Source organism: Solanum pennellii, chromosome 10, assembly GCF_001406875.1.
Source record: "Solanum pennellii chromosome 10, SPENNV200".
NCBI classification, from domain to species: Eukaryota; Viridiplantae; Streptophyta; class Magnoliopsida; order Solanales; family Solanaceae; genus Solanum; species Solanum pennellii.
Genome location: NC_028646.1, coordinates 77,029,925 through 77,048,389, shown reverse-complemented (window position 1 = coordinate 77,048,389; position 18,465 = coordinate 77,029,925). Strand labels below are relative to the sequence as shown.

Genomic DNA, 18,465 nt, shown 5'->3' with positions numbered 1-18,465 from the left:
TATATATATATACATGTCTTTTATTTTAATTTGTTTGTTTGATTTTGTGTTGGCACATAAATTTTTGAATCTTGTAACTTTTAAAGTAATAATACGTTGAATATAATGAAGTTCTCTTTAGTTTTATAATTTTAAGTATATTATGTAAAAAATTGTTAATTAGAAAAATAATATATTATTTATGGAACAGATTTAAAAAGAAAGTACTAAGACAAGCAAATTGAAACAAAGAAAGTATATAGTAAGCTAAGGTTTGTCCAACACGTAAGTCATTCTTGGGCCAGTTACCACCTATTCATATTCACTATTCAATTCGTTTCAGTTTGTATGATATCGTTTGACTTAACATGAAAGTTATAGGAGAAAGATTTTTTTTATATTGGTTTTAGATACTTTATAGTTAGAATATATATATATATATATATATATATATATACACGTTTGCATTTTAATTTGTTTGTTTGATTTTATGTTGGCACATAAATTTTTGAATCTTGTAACTTTTAAAGTAATAATACGTTGAATATAATGAAGTTCTCTTTAGTTTTATAATTTTAAGTATATTATGTAAAAAAATGTTAATTAGAAAAATAATATATCCTTTATGAAACAGACTTAAAAAGAAAGTACTAAGACACGCAGATTGTAACAAAAGAAGTATATAGTAAGCTAAGGTTTGTCCAACACGTAAGTCATTCTCAGGCCAGTTCCCACCTATTCATATTCACTATTCAATTCGTTTCAGTTCGTATGATATCGTTTGATTTAACATGAAAGTTATAAAAGAAAGATTTCTTTTATTGTTTTTAGATACTTTATAGTTAGAAATCATTTTACGAAAGATAAAAGAAAAATTCTAAAATCTATTCGTTTCAAATTATAGACGTAGGATATTTATTTTAGAACAAATAAAATATAGTGTTTTTTTTTATTATAGACGTGTAATATTTATTATACACCGATGGAGTTCACTTCCCTGAAGTACCTAGCTAACCTTTAGGAGTCGCTTCATGAGATTGGATAAACATACAATTATTTGCCTTTTGTTTATATGAGATAGTAATATAATTATTTTAATATAAATAATAAAATAAAATAATTTATAATTAACTAATATTTTAAACCTAACATGAAATAAAGATAATCTCGTATTTATCTCGTAAGTTTTATTCTTTTATCTCACTAGCAAAGTCAAGTAGCTATTATAATAAAATACTCCAAATATTATTTATTAAATGGTCATCCTTTGCACATGCTAATTGCTAGCAACGTGCTCTTGCACGACCCTCTAATAATTTGACATTTTGAATCTGCGACTTTAGATTTTTAATTTTATATAATTAAATCAATTTTTAATCTTATATTTACTAATTCAAAATTTATTAGATTTTATATCGAATAAAGTATATACTTCGACTTATATACAATATAACTTTTATGTTTGTATTTTCACAGATTTTGGCCAAAAACATCCTTCAACTATACCTCAAACATAAACTATATATTCTTAAAGTATCATTTTTAGCAGAAAAAATTCTTCAACTATATTCTAAACTTAAACTACATCCTTAAAGTATCATTTTTAGCAGAAAACATTCTTTAAGTATTTGTAAGTGAACAACTTTTATCATTTTGTTAGATATTGTCAAAAAATTAAGTGAACTTATGAAAAAATGAGTGGTTAACGTGACTATCAACAAAAGCTATTCTGAAAAATTTCATTACTTTCTACAAGTTCTTTAAAAATAAATCGTAGACACTGTTGCTTATTGAAACTAAAAATGATTGGAAGGTGTGAGTGCACATGATTTGCCTTTTTCGTAAAGAAATGAAGTTGGAGATTAATTATTTTTACTTTTTTTCTTAACCAATTAAATGAATAGGTTTTTGGGTCAATCTAATATTAAAGTGACCAAAATGTTGATTATGTCTCGTATTTGAGTTTCATTCTACATTATTAGAACGGAAGTCTCCAACAAATGTCGCTTGTAGCATATTCAATTGAGAAGAAACATATTTAAACTAATAATATTTTTAATTAAAATTATATGAAAAATGAATGAAAAAACGGTCAAATTAAAAGATTTTGCATAATTCTCTTAGCTCAATTACGAAAAAGTTCAGGATAATATTCTTGGCATATTTAAGAATAATAATTAGGAAGGGACGACTTAATTTTTGTGGGATATATCGATTAGTTTTCTGATAAATTCAAGTAGAATGATGGAAGTTGTTTACTTTAAAATACTTGAAGGATGTTTTCTGTTAAAAATGATGCTTTAAGAATGTAGCTTAAGTTTGGTATATAATTAAATGATGTTTTCTGCTAAAAATGATACTTTAAGTATATAATTTAAGTCTTCCGTATAGTTGAAGGATGTTTTTGGCCAAAAACTTCATTTTCACGAGTTTAATTTCAAAGTTGAATGAAAAAATATTTGAAATTTATGTTGAACTTATATTAACATTATGTTTGAATAGTGTATTATTCTAATGAATATAACGTATAACAACTATCCAAACAAGTTATGTTATCACATTTGCAATATCATTTCCCAAATTTCACATGTTTTCTTAATGTATGCAGTTTTTATTTGGTGGAGCACACCTTCTCCAATTAACAATTCTTAATTCGTTGTACAAAAATAATCCCCAATTCCTACCTACTATACTTCTAATTTCTAACTAATCTCCATTTCTCTAATATATAATGCATTGATTTACATCTGAATCCCTCTTCTTCTTCGTCGTTGATTCAGTTGAAGATGAAGATGGATGTTGTTAAAGCAGTGGTAGCTGATTTTGTTATGACATTTATTGCGATATTTTGTGTTTCAACGATTGGGGTTTTGACTTACATTATTGGATCTGCATTTGGAATCGCTCCTGGATTGGCATCTCTGTCAATCACTATTCTCATTGTTTTCCTCCTCTTCTTAATGCTTAGTGTTATAGCTGAGGCTTTGGGTGGCGCAGCCTTCAATCCCGCCGCTACCGCCGCGTTTTATGCTGCCGGAGTTGGAAAGGATTCGCTCTTCTCCGTTGCTGCTCGATTTCCTGCTCAGGTATTGATTTTAGCTTCAAGTAATTAATTAAACTAATTTCAAAATTATTTTAAAAATAAATTTATTTTATATCTATTTGAAATAAAACTATGAGATAAGTTGTTCATGAATTAGTCGTTCGAAGTGATAATGGTATTTTTATTCTACATTAAGGATAAATAACAATTTTAAAACTAATGGTGGAAAAACTTGTTCTCTAATCAAACCAACTCCTAGAATTTTCATTTCCTCAATATAATTTGACATTTATGTTATTCAATTATGAGTGTGCATAAATAGGTACTTTAATTTGTATAAAATTAAACAGGTAAACACATGTATTCTGCTCAACATTTCATGTGACAATTCACGTTCTACGTAACATTCTACACATGTGTTCTTCTTAAAATTTCATGCGATAATTCACGTCCTACGTAACATCCTATACATGTGTTATGCTTAACATTCTATATAACAATTTACGTACTACGTAACATCCTACACGTACTATGTCAGATATAATATATATATCTATTTTTTTGATATGTCTACTTGATCAATTTATATAAACTTAAATCTCTATTTATATATATCTGAAATATAAAAATATAAATATTAATTGAGATCAAATTGAAAGCGGATGAAAAACTAAAAATATTCCCCCCACCAATATGATAGGATGGTTCATGGCTTTTAGTCAAGGAATATAGTGAACATTACCAAACAAAATAGAATTCAAAGAAATACTAAACAACTAAAAGCAGCCAACTATTGTCCTAATCCTTACCAAACACTCATCAATACTTACCATTATAGTTTACATAGTATTCATTCACTATAATTTCAACATTAAATTAAACATCTAAACCTCATAAATAATACAAATTTGTGTATGTATTAATGGAATTTATTCAATTTTATCTTTAGTTATACTTACTTCATTTGCTTTTAATTGACCATATTAATTTGGAATAAAAATTAGATATTTATTATGCAAGTTAATATTTCAGTTGATAATTGAAGTGTAAAAATAGCGAAAAAAAGGCGATACTTTACCTATTTTAATGCTATCACACCTAATTATTATTTACTTTTATAATAGCTCATAATTAATTCCAAATTCCCAACGAAATATACTTCTAATTAATCTCTATTAGGTTAATCATCTCAATATCCTTTCTTCTTCCTCTCTTTCACCGAGTGGGAGAGAATTTCAGTTTTCAGAAGCTAAGAAAAAGTCAAAAATTTCAAAGATTTTGTATTCAATGGGTGCTGTAAAAGCAGCTGTGGGTGATTTTGTGTTGACATTGATGTGGGTGTTTTGTTCATCCACTCTGGGGATTTTCACTTACCTTATAGCTACTGCTTTTGGGATTGCTCAAGGAATGGCTTCGCTATTTATTACTACTGTGCTTCTTTTTATGCTCTTCTTTGTCTTTGGGATAATCGGCGATGCTTTGGGTGGTGCCGCTTTTAATCCTGCTGGTACAGCGGCGTTTTATGCTGCTGGGGTTGGAAAAGATTCTCTTTTTACCGTTGCCACCCGATTCCCTGCTCAGGTTTTTGATTATATCTTTTCTGGGCGCAGTTCTTACATGGTTGATTTTGCTTGAATGGAGAGATATGATCTAGTGAATGAGGATTTGTATAGTCGATCTGAACTTGTTTCTGTTGTATATTTTGCTTGAATTTTGAGGAATAATGGAAATAGAGTTTTAATTTCTGAAAAATCAACCTATCATAATAGCATTTGTAGCTTCCACTTTTTGAAGTGAACTTTTAAAAACCTTTTCTGGGTCTAGTTGTTAGGTAGTTACATGGTTGAGCTTGCTTGAATTTCCAGTCGAGCTTAAATGGAGAAATATGGTTAGTGAATATTCATGTAGGGAACTGAGGCACAGCTGTTGTTTTGCTTGAATTTTGAGTTTAATGGAAGTAGAGTTTTATCTATATCCCGATGTCCCGAAACTAGTTGGATTTATCTAGCTAAAGCTGTAAAAGGACATATTTCTCTCTTTTCTGACTGAGGTTGATTCGTTTTTTGGTATGTGTTTAGATGTTGAGTATTTGCCTCAGACTGCTTCATTTTGGTTATAGTCAATAACTTTCCATACCTTATAGAGTGAAAAATTCCTTTTAGAAGAGAGGAGAATATCAGCAAAAATAACTCTTGTCGAATCTGATATTGGATAGGCTAAGCTAGGTGTAGCCCACTGCCTATATGGTTTAGCTTACATTTGTCATGGCGGGCTATTGGGTGATGCCAAAAAAAAGTTGTTCATAGAGAAAGTTCATTGTCTCGTAATTATTTCAAGTTGGCACTAAACTACGCCTTCCCTCTCTTTTTTCCATAAGAACACAATATTATACATAAGATCCAAGATAGATCACCTAAATTTCAATTTTTATGGCAAGTTTTACATGGTTTTTCTGGTTATCTAAAGAATTCTTACAGTGTTCTGTTCAAAGTTGAAGAGTTCCGCATAATAATTTCTAGAACTTCCAATTCAAGAATCTATCCAAGTCTTTATATCATGAAACTAATTCTGTATCGTCTTTGAACTGTTACAGGCAGCTGGTGCGGTTGCTGGTGCAGTAGCAATATTGGAGGTTATTCCTACGCAGTACAAGCACATGCTTGGTGGGCCTTCCTTGAAAGTTGACTTGCACAATGGAGCCATTGCTGAGGGCATCTTGACTTTCGTAATGACCTTTCTGGTCTTTATCATTGTACTGAAGGGTCCTAAAAGTGCACTTCTAAAGAATTGGTTACTTGCAATGTCAACTGTTACCATGGTAGTTGCAGGTTCAAAGTACACTGGACCTTCTATGAATCCAGCCAATGTAAGTACTATCTCTTTTTGCTGTTCTTAGATCTTGAGCTTAATAGATAGCTCAACCACTTGTATTCATTTGATTTTTCCATAATATACTCAGGTTTTTGATTTGCTTTGTCATCTGAATAACACATCATTGTAGCATCTATATTTGGGTGAACTTTCGGTATCTTAACACTGAGAATGTGGTTTATAACTAAAAATGGGATGATTTGTGGAGATTTACTCCACTAGATTTAGTAATGGTTTCCTTATACTTTGGTTAGGAAGTGTTGCTAGATTCTTCAAAATTGATTCTTTTTTGCTTAGTAGTGAAGGAGCTTTCTATCCTCTTCAGGTGTATCTCCCCCTATTTGGTTGAATAACCTTCAACTTAAGCAGAGAGTTTCGTCTTTAAGATGCAATCTTTTAACTTAGCTATTATGTAACTTGCTCTTTCCATTATGCTCATCATTCTTAATTGCAGTAATTCTTAGTCTTACAAAGAGAGGCTTACGCTGATCAGTCGTATGAAAAAATAAATTCTTTTACATCGACAAGAATGGCTTCTTTGGTTGTAGTTCCAAAACTACAACATATTAGGAATATATGCCTGTCAATCTGAACTATTTTAATTTATGGAACATTACCTATTTGAACCCTGATATTTGCCCTCATTTAATGGAATAAAATAATGACAGAAATTGACTAGACCCTGATATTTGCCTCATCTAATGGAATAAGATAACGACAAAATGGATTTAGATAAACATTATATACCATCTGTTCTTGAATCTGAACTATGACATCTGTCGATCTGAGCAGACCATATTTCTTGGCTTTTACTTGTAAGAAAAAAATGACATTTCTTGGCTGTACCTGCACTGTGAGTTGATGTTTCCTTTCACAGGTAGCTGTGTCACACGAATCGCAAATCTCCATTTGAATTAGTTCTACTGGCTAACAAGTAACAACTAGTTACAGTCATATCTGCAGTTGCAAATCTCTAATGACACTTCTCCCTTAGGGTGTCAGATTGGAAATGAGTTTCATGTCAAGAATCTAATTAAGATGATCAAGCAAGCCAATCATATGTCCCTGTATTAACTGTTAGTTTCCTTGAAGGGTACTTTATGCCTCACCTTCAACCTAACATAGTTCTCCTTGCATATTAACTTGTGTAGCTTGACAACTAGTTGTAGGGGACTGAATTAGTAGAGATTGACTTTGAGAAGGAGTGAGATTTTTCTTTTTCTCAACAATAATCTCAAGTGAAAGCAAACACATAATAAATATCCTTTTGTTGTATTAATTTTGATACTCTAAAAATGGTAACACTTGGTGAAATGCTGTCGCTTGTTAGTTTTTTTTTTAAAAAAATTCCAACCAGCTCATGATTCTATTGCCTCTGCTAAAAGATACATATGAAACGAGGACTAGACCTTGCCTTCTTAATTACAGAGAGGACCTGGTAAACAAGTCTACTCTATGAGCAAAACAGTCGGTACATACAAGTGGCAAAGCATGTTGGCTTGACTGCTATCCATATTTGTAGTAAATTTAGTTTCACAGACAGGGTGTAATCATACCGAATTCTGAAACTTTTTGTGTAACTATGTATCAAACGAGATATTGAGTTCTTAAAAAGGTTCAAAGTGTATCAAATAGTTTGGGGGTATCCCAAACTATATAAACATTTCTGTAGCAATGTATCTGTTTCCTTTTTTGCCTGCATGAGTTCTTAATGGGTTCACAAGAGCTGATTATCTGCTATACATTTGCAGGCATTTGGTTGGGCATACATAAACAACATGCACAACACATGGGAGCAGTTTTATGTCTACTGGATCTGTCCCTTTGTAGGAGCAATAATGGCTGCATGGACATTTCGTGCCGTCTTTCCAGCTCCAGCAAAGAAGAAGAAGCCCCAGAAGAAAAAGCGAAATTGAGATAGACTCTTCTGCTTCAGTTACTTCATTAATCTAGGTTGCACTGTGGTTGAAGTAACTCGATAAAATTGAAAGCAATTCTTAACTTCAAATACAGAATCATAACAGCTAGTTGGAATTGTTAATAAACCCCCCTTTTAACATTAATCCAAATTCAACCAACTATTAGTGCAAAAAACTTAGTTGTCCAAAGTTGGATGCCCTGAATATGTTCTTACATGCTTCTTTAGATGCCTCCTTTCTACTGTTTTGAGTTGTGCTTGTGAATTAAAGTGGGTGATTCTTTCTATAGTACTTGCATATTTTATCAAGTCTAACAATGATCATGTGATCTGGCGTTTTGGCATTGGACTAAAGTTCAGTCTGGTGAAAGTTGCAACAATTTATCCAAAATTTATCATTAAGGTGGCAAAAAAATGATATCTTATACACACATCACCATGTTTTGGAATGCATACTCAATTGCTTTACAAAATACTACTGTAATTTCACAAGTGGATTTGGAGAGAGTAGAGTGTACACATACCTTATTCCTACCTTGAGAGGTAGAGAAGTTGTTTTCGGATGACCTTACTCATACTTTGAAAGGTAAAGAAAGTTATTGTCGATAAGACTCTTGGTTCAATCTAAGTAACGACCATAAGCGAGAGACACAACACTATTATCTGTTTGTGTCCTTCCTATTTAACTATTTGAAGTTGAGTGAGTGAAAAGTAGTTTTTTTAGAAATATATATTAAATTAATATTAATAATTATATTAACAAATTAAAGGAGTGTTTCATTGAAAAAAGGTAAAAATAAATTAATAATAATATTGTACAAGCTAGATTACATTAATTCGATATTTTGAACAAAAAAAATTAGATATCCAAAAACTATATGAAAAGTACGATAAATTATAATTTTTTTTGTATATCAATATGATGAAAAAATACATCTTAAAATGTTAGTCCAAGTTATGATAGTTTGACTTTTTAGAAAGACAAATAATAGTGGACGGAGGGAGTAATATTTAAGTGTTAATTCGAGCAACTTATATAAATTTTTTAAAAAAAATTAAAAAATTGACTTTCTACCTTCTATTTCACCAAACACGCCCCTAATTTCTTCGGATCTCCTTCATCTTCGTCGATTTCCCCTGTATTTAACTGTGTACTTTCACTCTAACTGGAATGGATTTTTAATCTCAATTTCTGTTCCGCAAGTAAGATTTTTGTTTAGCAATCATGTCAGGTACGAAATTCAATTAATTTTCGACAATTTCCCAATTTTTTTTATGCATTCAAACCGATCAAATTTGATGAATTTAGGACAAAATGAATCGAGGATCCGACCCAGCGGTAGAGCAGCGGTAGTCGTTCTCGGTGATATTGGACGTAGCCCTCGTATGCAATATCATGCTCTTTCCCTTGCTCGTCAGGTACCCAATCCATGATTTTTATTTTTTTTAATACTATTATAACACAGGGGGTAGGGGATTAGAAGTTGGAGAATCGAAGCTTCACTAATAAGGTGAAAGTTCAGATTTTTTAAAATATTATCACATAGGGGTTAGAGAAAGGGATTACAAGGGGGGAATGAACACTTAGGAACAAAATGAAAGTTCAGGTAGCCAACCAACTTAGATACTGAGATTTCCCCGAATTCATGAATTGAAGGAAGTGGCTGCACCTTTTAATTTACACACGAGCACTTCTATTTTTTTTCTTATTTTGTATTGGACTCAGAATTTGAGATAGTGGTGGAGCTTATGCAGATGATCAATCCAAATTAGTGCATTTTTACATATTTTGGAGGTTCTGTTATGAAATATCTGGGTATAAGTTTGAGTATTAATCTCTGAACGTGAGGTTAATTGTTTCTGGCTGGTTGCTAGGTTCTTGGTGAAGTTATTATATAGGAAAACATTTTTAGATTAAAGAAAAATCGTCAGATTTTGCTGTTGTAATTGGTCTTAAAAAGACTAGCTTTGACACTCTAGAACAGTCATTCGAGAGAATTGTAAAAATCTTCTGTGTTGACTGATGCCTTTTGTTTCAGACTTCCAGTCTTATTTATTTGAAGACTTCAATTATGCTGTGTTACCATTAGTTACTAATGTTATTTAATATGATGGATGCATGTTTGTTATTGTAAGAGAGAAAAGTAATATATCTTTTCTGTTTTAAGTGATGATGAGAAAACCACTTTTATGTTTTCAAAATTAGTGGTTGATACACTGCATTGATTCAGGCCCTTTATATTCTTATGTTTATCCTTATCCTTATGCAGGCTCATCTAGAGGTTGACATTGTTGCATATGGAGGTAAGTATCATGTAACAACCCATGATAAGCATTGTTTCATAAAGAATGCTTTTAGCTGCGTATGTCCGAACTGTTGATGAGCATTGAATATATGAATGTTTGTGTAATGTCCAAACCACGTTTCACCTCTAGTCTGGGAAGAAAAAAAGATTGTTTCTATTTACGTTTCTATTTTAAAAATGAAATAAAAAGAGCATGATACAAAAATATGGTTTCAATTTTTAGATACAGGAAAAATTTGTCAACAAAGTTGAAATAACATAAAATGGATTAAATCTGTTTGTGGAACATGGTTGAATGAAGCAGAATAAGATGATGATGAAGGCTAAGGGGATACAACTCAGACACTTGGGGGTGAGCAAATGGGGTGAGCACATGGACAAAGATGGACAATGGTTGGGAATTTGTAGGCAGTGCGGTGTGCGTGGAATGAAGGAAGAGGTTGTGTGCTGTGAGTTAAGGGCTTAAGGATGGAAGTGGAGGGATGCACACTTTGGGTGGGAGAGGTTGAGTATTTAGTTCATACTCTATTCGGTTTGAAGCCTTCCTGTGAGAATCCACAATTGTTAACTCCCCCACACATCCTTCCCCCCTGTCGGGCAAACACACCCCCAAGTCAGAAGATTTTCAAGAAAAAAAGGGGAGCCTGGTGCACGAAGCATCTCACATTCATGCAGGATCTGGAGAAGTAAAGAAGCACTATTAGAGGCTTTATTAGATAAGATGAATGAATTTTCTTTTTTCTTCCATATCACTGTCCTAAATATTGTAACATCACTGGCTCTACCGTTTCATTTTTCTTCAGATATACTATTCTTCTATCATTGAAGTGTAGAACAGCTTGAAACTACGTGAAACTTAAATTCCAGACATTGTGCATAATTACATAAAATTTTGTACCAATTGGCATAAGTGCTTAATTTAATAATCCCGTCCAAACATTATAGTTTTTCTTTTGGCTATATCCTGCCTGGTCATTCTGATTTTTAGTTCTTAATTTTGAGTAGGTTCGGACCCTCATTCTGCTGTAAAAGAGCATAAATCTATTCACATCAATGAAATGGTAATAACTGGATGATCTAGCTGTCTTTCTGGAGTGAAAAGCTCAAAGACATCCTCTTTGATTATGTCTATGTGATTTGACTTTTGAGTATTTTGGCATCATGCAGACACAGTGGCCATCAAACCCCAGAAGTTTTCCAAAGATACTCCACCCTTTATTGCTCATACTTAAGCCACTGGTCCAGTTTTTTATGCTCCTATGGTACCTCTGTGTTAAAATTCCTAAGCCGGATGTTTTCATAGTTCAGGTGAGCTATTAGCTACTTTTACATATCTGCTTACAACTATTGAATACGTATGTCTTATTGATAAGTGCTGGTCATGTGGCCATATCTGTCTTTTATGTATAAAAATACAAAGAAAGAAAAACTAAAGAGAATCATACCAACGTTGACGCATACAGTTTTTGATTCACTATGGTGCTTCAGTTTTTGAAGTAAAAGCTACCAGTTAATTCTTTTATGTATTTGACTTGCCATAAATCCATGCATGTATATCTCTAAGTAATTTCTTTGTTTGAGTTTTCAGTTAGTAATTTCAAATTTTCCATACGACATTTCGCTAGTGAGCATGTATTTCTACTTATTTTTGTTTCAATTTATGAGTATTTGATATTTTGAGAGCCAGCATAAAGACAGGCCTTGTTTTTCTCCTCAAAATTAACCAGAACCTGTGCCAACTCTGAGGTTGCTTTCTCATTGGTGCTTGAACTGCTGGTTCTTCCATATTTTTCTAAATGCTTTATCTAGTGGGTGCTGAACCTGGATTGTGGTTATGATCCACCCAAGTTCTTGAGGAATGTCCAATTAGGGCATCCTCACTAGCGCTGTTTAGTTATTCGGGATCAGAACTCCCACTAGAGAAGATGGGAATTGAGTTATGATTGATGCAAGTCGTCCATCCGATTTGTCATGCTTGAGCTTTAATTATATCAACTAATGATAGCATTACTCCTTTGCCAGAATCCACCATCTGTTCCTACACTGGTTGCTGTAAAATTGGCCAGTTGGATTAGACGTTCTGCGTTCATTATAGATTGGCATAACTTTGGATATACTCTTCTAGCATTGTCTCTCGGGAGGAATAGTCGGTTTGTGGCTTTATATCATTGGTAATTTGTTCATCCTCGTAAGTTATAAACCTCCATTTGGGTTTAGCATCTGGTTTGTGAACTGTGCAAGTAAAACAGAATTTGGGTATTTGGATAGGATTGAGAAGCATTTTGGGAAAATGGCTAATGGTTCCTTATGTGTGACAAAGGCAATGCAACATGAATTGTCTCAAAACTGGGGAATCAGGTAGGCCATTGAGCTACTTGGAATATCTAACGATCTGATTTTCTTTGTTTACTGACTTGTGCATCATTGCTTTCTGGATTCTCAGTGCCACTGTTCTATATGATCAACCTCCTGATTTTTTTCAACCTGCTTCCCTGGAGGAGAAGCACAAGGTGAATTATCTTGTCTACAACAAAGCTTCCCTATATAGTTAATACATTATACTTCATAGTTTTAACCTTCAAGTGTCAATTGCAGTTGTTTTGTGGGATTGATAAGAGTCTGAGAACACCTTACAGCCTTCAAGACTGTCTTAGCAATGGTACGTACTGTAATGAGAATTTCCATGTGATGAACTGTTTTAGATGAAGAATTGATATGAATCTGGCATATTTGCAGAGGTATTAACACCAGACGATGACAACCCTAATGTAACTCTATTTACAACTCAGACTGGCACAGATATTTCCTTGAAGTGGAACAGACCAGCGCTCATTGTAAGCAGTACAAGCTGGTAAGTTGTTTGTAAACTTAATTTAACATCCTATTGTGTTCTGGCACAGTGAACCTTACATTTTCTTTTACCACACAATTTATCCACATATAACAGAGAATAAACATTCTTCTTCGATATCTTTTACCCTAATCTTCATCTTGGTTTACAAAATTCCAAACTTGATAGTGGTGATCTATAGTGTTAAGTTGTCCACATCAGTCATGGGATGTGGAGTTGGTCTTCTTACATGGTCTTCGACACTCCTCTCCTCATGAGCTAGTTTTTGGGTTGAGTTAGCCCAAGGTCCATTTCTTTAAATACTGCAAACTTAATCACTATCAGTTTGATGCTTGTGAATATCAAGAAATGATGGGCAAGATGATTGGACAAAAAATCAACAATGAAAGAGTTCTGTCTCTTATTTGCACCATGTGCTGAGAAAGTTCTCATGCTCCTCTTTCAAAATTCAAAGATGGTAAAATAGTTTTGTCTTTCGGTGATAGCTACATGACATTATTCTATTGGTTCTTAGGACTCCGGATGAAGATTTTAGCATTCTCTTAGAAGCAGCACTAATGTATGATAGAAGGGTTTCTGCATTGCTGAACGAGGATGACTTGAAGAGGGAGGATGTTTTCTGGCAGGAAATCAAGGGTGGGAAGCAATACCCTAGATTATTATTTATAATTACAGGTAACTGCTGCTCATGTGTCAGGGATTTTACTTCTTATTTTTGATAGACATAAGCTTTTCTTTACTTTGGTTTCTTTTGAAGGTAAAGGGCCTGAAAAGGAAAAATATGAACACAAGATGGCAAAACTCAACCTTAAACGTGTAGCATTTCGTACTATGTGGTTGGAGCCAGAGGATTACCCATTGCTTCTTGGTATGAGCTACCGATCTGTTGTCATCTTCTTGTGTTCACCTTAAAATTGTCTCAAATCCTGTGTTCCCTTGTATAGGATCAGCAGATCTTGGTGTTTGCTTGCATACGTCCTCTTCAGGGTTGGATCTTCCAATGAAGGTTTTGTCTCTACATTCTTCAAGAGCAAAAGTCATTTTTTCTCTCATGTATGTTCAGGACTTCTTAGTAGGTTTCATTCTTGTATATTCCTTTTAGGTTGTGGATATGTTTGGCTGTGGATTACCGGTCTGTGCTGTTTCCTACTCTTGGTACGATGCATGTATTCCTCTTCATTTTCATTTCACATGGTCTTGACATTTGAAAGTCTTAAAAAATTACATACTATGAGAAGTTGCATGTTGACCCTTCTTCACTGCCCTTTATCAAGTATCAACGAGCTGGTCGAAGTTGACAAGAATGGCCTACTCTTCTCTTCATCCTCAGAACTGGCTGATCAATTTGTGGTAAACTCCTAAACTGACAGAAATGGACCTTTTATCTCCTCTTTCTTTGAACTTTTATGTTTGTTTTACATTGTAGATTTTATTAGATTCAGTAGTTTACAAGATATTGCCATAATATTCATTATCAAGTATCAACCCACTCCAACGCTTTATGCTTCATACTTGCATATCTGAACCTGTTATATACCTTATTCTAGCCATTAGCTATTCCTAGAGTCAACCGGTGAGCTTACGTCCTGAGAATATTCTATCTTATTTGCTTAACTGTGAATACCTGGGCAGACACTGTTTAAGGGATTCCCAGGTGAATGTGATGAGTTGAAGTCGCTGAGACAGGGAGTATTGGCAAGCAGATCTTCTGTTAATTGGGCAACAGAGTGGGAAGCAAACGCCAAACCCCTAATATCCAAGGCAAGTAGATTTCTTCACACTTGAGATGTTTTTTCTAATTTGTTGCAAATGCCATTACTATTTAGATGGTTAAACACGCCATGCATTATGCAGGTTATTTTTGACAACTCGAGCTGATTTGAAGCAAAGATTTCAAGAACTCTGGTGTCAACTACCCTACAGATAAGAGGAATTTCGGGAATTATATGCTCATCTAGTGTCACACTGCAAGCCGAAGGTCCCTGCTACTCTGCCCGGCCCCTTCCCAGGCTCCACAGAGAAACCAATTTTTGCGGCTCTATTAGGATCATTAGTCGGTCAGTAGTCACAGATTTCTGTTTTGGGTTTTGTGAGAACTGAAGTTGTACAGCTTTAGAAGTGGCCATAGCACTATTGAGGTTTCACTTGCCTTTTACCTCTCTTAGTAGTAACAAAGTTATATACATCGTGGGGTTGCTTTACGACGTTCCCAGAATACATTTTGTGTGTTGTTTGAACCAAAAAAAGTGTGAAAAATAACAGATTTTGAACACTAACACAAGTGTTTGTATATCTAGCAACCTTAGTCTTGTTGTTATCATTACAATGCCCAAATGCAAACAACATGATACACCTTTGACTCTTATGTTTTTAAAAAAAAAACTAGACATGCAATCAAGGGCGTGATCTAGTGGTTAATAAAATGGTTGAGAATCTTGAGGTTTCAGGTTTAAAACTCAGTGGAGAAAAAGACCATTAGGTGATTCTTCTCATTTTGCCTAGCTTTGATGGACAAAGTTATCTAGTATTCATTGGTAGAGATGGCAAATATCTCGTGAAATTAGTTAAAAGTTAGTTCATATATCACGGTTATTAAAAAAAAAACTAACAGACACATGCAACCCATATAGACAATATCTAAGTATCAACTAGTTGAAATAAAAATTTAATGTTGGTATAATTTTATTAAGTTCCAGTAGCCTTTTTAAGTTTGCTTAAAGGATTGACAATTTGACATAATATGTACTTATATGATTCTTTTAACTTTAGGCGTATTCAAATAGATATTTTAAATTTATATAAATTAGACAAATATATACATATATTTTGTGGGTGTATTATGCTACATAATACACATATATATACTTATTTAATTTTATATAAATCTTAAATGTTACGTAATAAAAAAAAAAAAAAAAAAACTTCAAGTATTTGAATGACATCTCTAAAAGAAGTAGGAATAAACATAATTATAGTTTTTGTAAAGATTAGCCACCAAAAAAAGAAATCCTATGAAGTTTGGGTGTTCTGTTTGGTAGGGTCCAGGAATCATACAAGATTCTCCTAAAATAAAAAACATTAGTAATATTAGCACGTGGTTAGGCAAGAATGATTCCAAACCCTCACATAAATTTGTCACCGCCGCCGGAATATTCAGCTTAAGGGCCAGGCTGTTTAAGGAAGCTGTAATTAGTCAGTACTCAGTTTTAACACTTTTTCATTTTCTGCAATTAATTTTTCAATTCTTATCCCTTTAGTCCTTTTTCACAACCCCATTTGTTTGTATATTTGATAGCTGATAAAAAGAAATCCATTGAAATTTGTTGTTCTTTCTATGGTACATGTCAAATGCCAGGAAGAACTCATTTTTACACTGATAAATGATTGACTTTGAGGAATCTTGAAAAAGATTATTTGGGTATCTGACATTTTGAAAAATGCTTGTTTCTCAGCAGTTCAAGATTCAATTTTTCAGCCACCCTCATTCTCATACCAAGAGTATAGCTAATGGTAAAAGGTCAAAAGTTCCAGCCTTTAAACAAGGACTCTTTAATCCCACTATAGGTCATAATTTATGTGTAAAGCACAAATCTTTAGCTGTTTCTTTGAATGTAGATGAACCTAGAAGTTGCAATCTTGAAGAAAAGATTGAAGTGGTTCAAGAAAAAAGCTTTTGGGGTGCTGTGGGGTTGATTGTAGGTACTGCTGTCGGGCCAGGAATGTTGGGATTACCTGCAGCAACTGTAAAATCTGGTCCAATTCCATCAACCGTATCTCTTCTGTTGACTTGGGTTTATGTTATTTCCTCTATCATTCTTGTGGCAGAGCTTAGTTTTGCAGCTATGGAGGAAGATGGGGTTGATGAAGTTAGCTTTACTAGTCTTGCAACCAAGGCATTAGGAAGTAAACTTGGGGCTTTTGTTGCTTTGGTTTATGGTTCACTAACTTTTGCTTTGTTGGTAGCCTGTGTTTCAGGAATTGGTTCAATTATTTCTCAGTGGTTTCCCAAGATTAATCATGTTCTTGCTAATGGACTGTTTCCATCACTAGTCGGGATAGTTCTTTGTTTGTTACCTTTTCATGTTATCGATGTAGCCAATAGGTGCCTATGCATTACTATGTTTGTCTCCATAACAGCATTAGTTGTAATTGGAATATTTGTTGGGAGAATGAGTATTCTTGATTCTTTTGGATTTGCTTCTTGGAGATTTTCATCAGTTTTGCCTGCTATTCCTGTGGCTGTGCTTACAATGGGATTCCATGTAATCACACCTTTTATTTGTAAAATTGCTGGAAACACTGTACACGATGCTAGAAAAGCAATAATGCTAGGTGGGACTATTCCTCTAGTCATGGTACTATCATGGAATTTGATTGTTTTGGGACTTTCTAGTCACAATGCTTCATCTGTCTCAAGCGATCCAATCTCACTCTTGCTCTCTGTCAATTCCTCTGCTCTACCAGCTGTTCAAGGTTTTGCATTTTCAGCATTAGCCACTAGCTTGATAGGATATGCTGTTAGCTTTCCGAAACAGGTTGTCGATACCTTGGATTTGATCTTTAGTAGTTCCAGTTCCATTCCCAGTCCAGCTCGAGGAGTAGTAGGCAAAGTTGGTTCAGCCACATTTAAGTTGAGGCAAAATCTTGGAGACGCAGGGAAAGTTTCTTATAGTGGAACTAAGAATGATAATGCTTCAGAAAATAGAGTGAACTCTGGTTTTGAATCTTTACAAAGCCTTGTGATTCCTTTTGTTCTAGCTTTGCCAGTTCTCATTGGCTCTTTCTTTCCCTCTACATTTTCAAGAGCTCTTGATTTTGCTGGGATCTACGCCAACTGCTTTCTGTTTGGCATCCTTCCTCCGGTGATGACGTACATTTATCAGTCCAGGAGAAAGCTCAGGTATGCCAATAGTACCACTAGTAATTATAGAAAGAGACATGCTATAGAAATAAGAAACCAATTATGATGTTGTCTAATAAACTGCAAAATAATAGCATAAAATTCTACTTACATTTTATCTGGTGTTAATTTTTCGACAGGTTAGGCGTCTTGCCAGGAGGAGATGGTGTGCTGCTACTACTTTTAGTCGTTGCTGTCATTCTAGCCATTTGGCATTAGACGTTGTACTTCTCTGCTAGACTTGCACCATTGATCTGCATGTAATTTTCTTGATTCTTGATGGTTCAATGGAGAAAACCAAGTAAGTATGGAGGTTACTCTGACACGTTTATCGGTGGTGGATGGGATCCTTTGGTCTCCTTATGGAGTTAGGTCCTGGTGACATATCTATCAACACGAACTTTGTAAACAATAACACATGAGATATGATCTTATAATGTCTTTTTTTTTCTAATCAAACTGTAAATGGACATGACTGATCATTTCCTTTTGTTCTTCACACATTTCTAGAGGATAATAAAAGTATCAGCAAAACTTGTTTATGAATCATACTAAACCTAAAGGATTAAGAAGCCCAAATGAAGTAGTAAATGGAAC

The 18,465-nt window shown here is 33.8% G+C and overlaps 3 protein-coding genes across 6 annotated transcripts; all 3 read left to right on the top strand.

Moving 5' to 3' along the window:
- Positions 1 to 2,765: 2,765 nt before the first annotated feature.
- On the top strand, positions 2,766 to 8,100 carry LOC107032100 (aquaporin SIP1-1-like). Of its 2 annotated transcripts, none has more exons than XM_015233678.2 (3): positions 2,766 to 3,065; positions 5,616 to 5,888; positions 7,645 to 8,100. In XM_015233678.2, the coding sequence occupies exons 1-3, from the start codon at positions 2,766 to 2,768 to the stop codon at positions 7,807 to 7,809; spliced, it is 738 nt and encodes a 245-aa protein (XP_015089164.1). In that variant the 3' UTR covers positions 7,810 to 8,100. The 2 variants fall into 2 exon arrangements, with proteins under 2 accessions (XP_015089164.1, XP_015089165.1); XM_015233679.2 differs by lacking the exon at positions 2,766 to 3,065 and adding an exon at positions 4,162 to 4,603 and having other exon boundaries at positions 7,645 to 8,051.
- A 786-nt stretch (positions 8,101 to 8,886) lies between these two features.
- Positions 8,887 to 15,288, top strand: LOC107031903 (UDP-glycosyltransferase TURAN). 3 transcript variants are annotated; one of them, XM_015233408.2, is made up of 17 exons: positions 8,887 to 9,014; positions 9,121 to 9,230; positions 10,082 to 10,115; positions 11,123 to 11,178; positions 11,285 to 11,425; positions 12,140 to 12,288; positions 12,386 to 12,475; positions 12,561 to 12,627; positions 12,713 to 12,776; positions 12,854 to 12,968; positions 13,483 to 13,643; positions 13,726 to 13,836; positions 13,913 to 13,974; positions 14,071 to 14,123; positions 14,243 to 14,318; positions 14,601 to 14,729; positions 14,823 to 15,288. In XM_015233408.2, exons 2-17 carry the CDS (start codon positions 9,198 to 9,200, stop codon positions 14,844 to 14,846), a joined length of 1,365 nt encoding a protein of 454 aa, XP_015088894.1. In that variant the 5' UTR covers positions 8,887 to 9,014; positions 9,121 to 9,197; the 3' UTR covers positions 14,847 to 15,288. The 3 variants fall into 3 exon arrangements, with proteins under 3 accessions (XP_015088894.1, XP_015088893.1, XP_027768341.1); XM_015233407.2 differs by having other exon boundaries at positions 8,888 to 9,043; XM_027912540.1 differs by lacking the exons at positions 8,887 to 9,014; positions 11,123 to 11,178.
- Positions 15,289 to 15,941: 653 nt separating this feature from the next.
- LOC107032500 (tyrosine-specific transport protein 2) lies at positions 15,942 to 18,358 on the top strand. The gene is made up of 2 exons (XM_015234104.2): positions 15,942 to 17,868; positions 18,009 to 18,358. Exons 1-2 carry the CDS (start codon positions 16,406 to 16,408, stop codon positions 18,085 to 18,087), a joined length of 1,542 nt encoding a protein of 513 aa, XP_015089590.1. The 5' UTR covers positions 15,942 to 16,405; the 3' UTR covers positions 18,088 to 18,358.
- The last annotated feature ends 107 nt before the right edge of the window (positions 18,359 to 18,465 follow it).

Bases quoted from the DNA above. Each gene is read 5' to 3' on its own strand.
- LOC107032100 (XM_015233678.2), top strand. From the start codon at position 2,766: ATGAAGATGGATGTTGTTAAAGCAGTGGTAGCTGATTTTGTTATGACA. The intron at 3,066-5,615 runs GTATTGATTTTA...GAACTGTTACAG, and splicing joins CTGCTCGATTTCCTGCTCAG to GCAGCTGGTGCGGTTGCTGG. The intron at 5,889-7,644 runs GTAAGTACTATC...ATACATTTGCAG, and splicing joins CTTCTATGAATCCAGCCAAT to GCATTTGGTTGGGCATACAT.
- LOC107031903 (XM_015233407.2), top strand. The intron at 12,628-12,712 runs GTGAATTATCTT...TGTCAATTGCAG, and splicing joins CCCTGGAGGAGAAGCACAAG to TTGTTTTGTGGGATTGATAA. The intron at 12,777-12,853 runs GTACGTACTGTA...GCATATTTGCAG, and splicing joins TCAAGACTGTCTTAGCAATG to AGGTATTAACACCAGACGAT.
- LOC107032500 (XM_015234104.2), top strand. From the start codon at position 16,406: ATGCTTGTTTCTCAGCAGTTCAAGATTCAATTTTTCAGCCACCCTCAT. The intron at 17,869-18,008 runs GTATGCCAATAG...ATTTTTCGACAG, and splicing joins CAGTCCAGGAGAAAGCTCAG to GTTAGGCGTCTTGCCAGGAG.